The following is a 4,282-nucleotide window of genomic DNA, read 5'->3' on the forward strand; positions in this document are numbered from 1 at the left end:
GAGGAGGCTCCGCTGGATCAGCCATACGTTCCGCATGGACCCCCACCGGCTGCCGCGGGAAATCCTCTATGGCGAGCTGCTTGAGGGACGCCGGAGTGTGGGCCGGCCCCTGCTGCGCTACAAGGACACTTGCAAACGTGACCTAAAGGCGGTCCGGGTGGATCCCAACAGATGGGAGAGTGCAGCGGCAGACCGAGCCACCTGGCGCAACACCATCCGCATAGGGGTTGCCGAGGCTGCGGCGGAGGAGCAGGACCGGGCCTAACAGAAGCGGGCAGCGAGAAAGTGCCGCGCAGCTGCTCCACGCACCACCCCACCATCCTCAACATTCACCTGCGTGAAATGCCAGCGGGAATGCCACTCAAGAATAGGGCTCTTCAGCCACTCGCGCTCATGCGTCCAGTACAGGACCTAATCCCCCCCTACGCGTCGACCATCGCCTTTCGAGACGAGGATGCTATATATACATTTTTCAAACCGCAGCTTCAGGCTCATGCAATTCAGTTCAAGACATCTAACTCACATTGTGGTTATGCAGTGCTAAGGGGGTCACATACCGGGCGGCATTGAAGCTTTTTCGTACACTTGAAGTTATTCTTATACATAAAAGTTATTTTGTTTGTCCTTGCACTTCTTGTTTTTCTTGCTCTGCAAATTAGTTTGGCACTTTTCCATGTCTTAAGGAGTCAACATTTATATTTATCGCAAATATATACGATAGCACTTTTTTTTGTTTTGTTTTACAGTACTGTATTACATTCAATATTCATTATCCCACTTTGTTTTATCGAAAGGAATGGAAATACGCTCATGAAGAGTGTGTGTGTTTGTGTGTGTGTGTATATACAGTATGTATATATATATATTCTTTCTTTCTTTCTTTCTTTGCAATACTCATTACAATTCTCAGCAATTACTGATCCATTTGCCAAGCTTTCGTTTGCTAGTCTTATGCCCAGTTGATTGCAAACAAAGAATGGTCTTTTTTTTCATTATTATTATTTTTTTCCAGAGGTTGATATTCAGCGATAGCTTCAACAAAGCTCCTGAGGCCAATAGTAACAGGTGAGCGGAAGGCTGCTATGACAGTGCTTGCAAGAATTTTTTTTGCACCTATTGTTTTATTCCCTTCATGTACTCCAGTTTTAACAAATACAACAGAATGCGACTTTTGTTTTTAGATGACAAACTCTCCTTTAAAACGTAAAGGCCCAGACTTCATGCTGAGTACCGGTAAGTAAATGTGTCAGTAAATTCAGAGAGTATCATTTCAGTACACCCTTTAATGACCGTTTTGTTTGGTTGTGTGCAATGAGATTTTCCTGATGTAAAATACAGTATGAACCTCGGATTGCTGAAGGTGACGGCAGGTCATAGACTTGTTAGCACGTCAGAGGTGCAGGATTCGATCCCAGCTCCGGAATTCCTGTGTCGAGTTTGCATGTTCTCCCTGTGTCTGAGTGGGTTTCCTCCTACATTCCCAAAATATGCATGGCAGGTTGATGGAACGCACGAGATTGTACCTAGGTAAGGTTGTGAGCATGGATGGTCGTCCATCTCTGTGTGCCCTTTGATTGTCTGGAAACGAGTGCAGGGTGTACTCCACCTGCAAGCCTACTACTCCAGCAGCCCGCACCCCCTGTGAGAATAAGTGAAGTTTAAAAAATGGATGGATAGATTGCTCAAGGTTAGAAAAGGCTGGTTTAGTGAGTGAAATTCGGGACACGCAAACCTGTTTGTCCCCTTTGGAAGATTTCACCCGCCTTTTAGCAGCAAGGGCATTGAAAGTAAAGATGATTTCATAACATGGTAGCCTTCATCCTGTTTGGCAGTCCAAGGCTGCTCTTTCTGCATGTCAGTCAGGGAGAAAAGATAACGTATGAAATCAAACACAACGCGCCTAAGGTTTCCCTTGAAAGAAAAATGTTTCCTGTTTAGAAGGAATCTCAAAAGCAGCTGTCCAAACAGCCTCTCTCTCTCTATTTTTCTATCGCACGAATCGCTCCCTCTCCTCTTTTGAAGTTTAGAAAACGGGCTGGTCCTCGGAGTGATGTCACCTCCCTCCCGTACGGGCAATCGACCACTAGCGGCGCGCGTCCCCGAAGAGACGCTCGGCACCCCTCGTTACGCACGGAACCTTAACCGCACGCGACATGCGTTGCCTCCCATTGACGATGCGTTCGGAACTACTTCGTCGCATCGGGACTTTTGCGGGGTCTTGTAGCGGCGGCTTAGCGTTAGGCTCCGGCAGCAGTGATTCTTTCGGAGGTCGTTACCATTACGCGCGCTTCGACTCGACGTCTCGGCTGTGCGGGAGGACAAGCGGAAGGCGCACGCACCAACATGACGCACCGGGGCAGTTTTGAGCCGCGATGGATCCGAGTGAGGTGAACGTGTTCGAAAATGTCTCCCGTGATATTAACGGCACGGACGCGCCGCTCGAGTGGCCCCACGCGATGCCGGCCGCTGCGCTCATCATCGCGGTGGTGGCCGCGATCATCTCCGTGACGATCGTGGGGAACGTGTTGGTGATCGTGGCGGTGCTGACGAGCAGGGCTCTCCGCGCCCCTCAAAACCTCTTCCTGGTTTCTTTGGCCTCGGCGGACATCCTGGTGGCCACCCTGGTCATCCCCTTCTCGCTGGTAAACGAGGTGATGGGCTACTGGTACTTCGGAAGCACTTGGTGCGCATTTTATCTGGCGCTGGACGTGCTGTTCTGCACCTCCTCGATCGTGCACCTGTGCGCCATCAGTTTGGATCGCTATTGGTCCGTCACCAAGGCGGTGAGCTACAACCTGAAGAGGACTCCGAAGCGCATTAAATCCATGATCGCGATGGTGTGGGTGATCTCGGCGGTCATCTCCTTCCCCCCTCTCCTCATGACCAAGCACGATGAGCGTGAGTGTCTGATCAACGACGAGACCTGGTATATCCTCTCCTCCTGCGCTGTGTCCTTCTTTGCGCCGGGTCTCATCATGATCTTGGTCTACTGTAAGATCTACAAAGTGGCAAAGCAGCGCTCCTCCACGGTGTTCGTGGCCAAAAACGGACTGGAGAGGCAGCCCTCCCAGTCAGAAACCTGCTTCGTCCGCAACGACCGCTTCGAGATGGAGAGTCCCAGCAGCCAAAGTTCGGGCAGCCATCCGCCGAGACAAGGTGAGCTTGACGACATCGACCTGGAGGAGAGCTGCTGTCCCTCGGATACCAAACCACGCAATCACCACTTTAGCGGAAGGGGGAAAATGAAGGGCTCGGACTGCTGCTCGTCGCAGAAGCGTCGTGTTTCCTGGGCTTCGTCCCGTACGTCACAGCTCTACCCGGAGCAAAAACATGTACCGGTCGGGCGCCAACACGCTGCCGCTGTAAACAAGACCAAAGTGGCCCAGATGCGTGAGAAGCGCTTCACTTTCGTGCTGGCCGTGGTGATGGGGGTTTTTGTGCTCTGCTGGTTCCCCTTCTTTTTCACCTACAGCCTCCACGCCATCTGCAGGGACAGCTGCTACATCCCTGGCACGCTTTTCAACCTTTTCTTTTGGATTGGCTACTGCAACAGCTCGGTCAACCCCATCATTTACACCATTTTCAATAGGGATTTCAGGAAAGCCTTCAAAAAAATCATTTGGCCCACTCCTAGGCGCACATAAACACAGGAAGGCTTTCTGGGTGGCAAAGCTGCTTTCCCAGCTTTCTTTGGCGAGAGCGAGCAAGGAATTCAGGCAGATTAACACAACTCAGCCTGGAGCTGATTATTTCCCCTCTGCACAATTATGAAGTGACTCCTGGAACAATGGGTGTTGTACTGTACACATGCAGACCACAATGTTTACTAAAATGTTGAGCAAAGTCCAAAATATATGAATAACCCTCTGGAATGTGCACGGTCAGTATTAAAAATGTACCTCAAAAATGCTTCCGTTGGTGACTGTCTGCAAACATTTAAGAAAATCATCAGATTCGGCTTTTAATAGCGAGAACAAATACAAGTGAGTAGCTGCTCTGAGAGGGTGACATGCAAATTAAACCAAGAAAAAGGCACAGCATATTTGGGGCCCTTCAAATATGCTACACAATTCACCAAAACTATAAAACAAAACAATTATGATAATGATGATGATGATGGAGATATTACTGAATCTAAATTGATGCCTGATTTAATTTGAAACATGACCTGCAGGGCTCCAATTGCAACAATTAAGTCAATGGTGGCACATCATATTAGAAGAAACTGCACATTACAAGAGTTGGTCCTACATTTGTTTTCTTGGGAAGATAATAATGCTGA

The 4,282-nt window shown here is 49.2% G+C and overlaps 1 protein-coding gene across 1 annotated transcript; it reads left to right on the forward strand.

Annotated features, from left to right (window-relative positions):
- The first annotated feature begins 1,706 nt into the window (after positions 1–1,706).
- Positions 1,707–3,945, forward strand: adra2db (adrenergic, alpha-2D-, receptor b). The gene has a single exon (XM_052081092.1). It carries the CDS (start codon positions 2,373–2,375, stop codon positions 3,642–3,644), a length of 1,272 nt encoding a protein of 423 aa, XP_051937052.1. The 5' UTR covers positions 1,707–2,372; the 3' UTR covers positions 3,645–3,945.
- The last annotated feature ends 337 nt before the right edge of the window (positions 3,946–4,282 follow it).

This window comes from Hippocampus zosterae, chromosome 1, assembly GCF_025434085.1.
Source record: "Hippocampus zosterae strain Florida chromosome 1, ASM2543408v3, whole genome shotgun sequence".
NCBI classification, from domain to species: domain Eukaryota; kingdom Metazoa; phylum Chordata; class Actinopteri; order Syngnathiformes; family Syngnathidae; genus Hippocampus; species Hippocampus zosterae.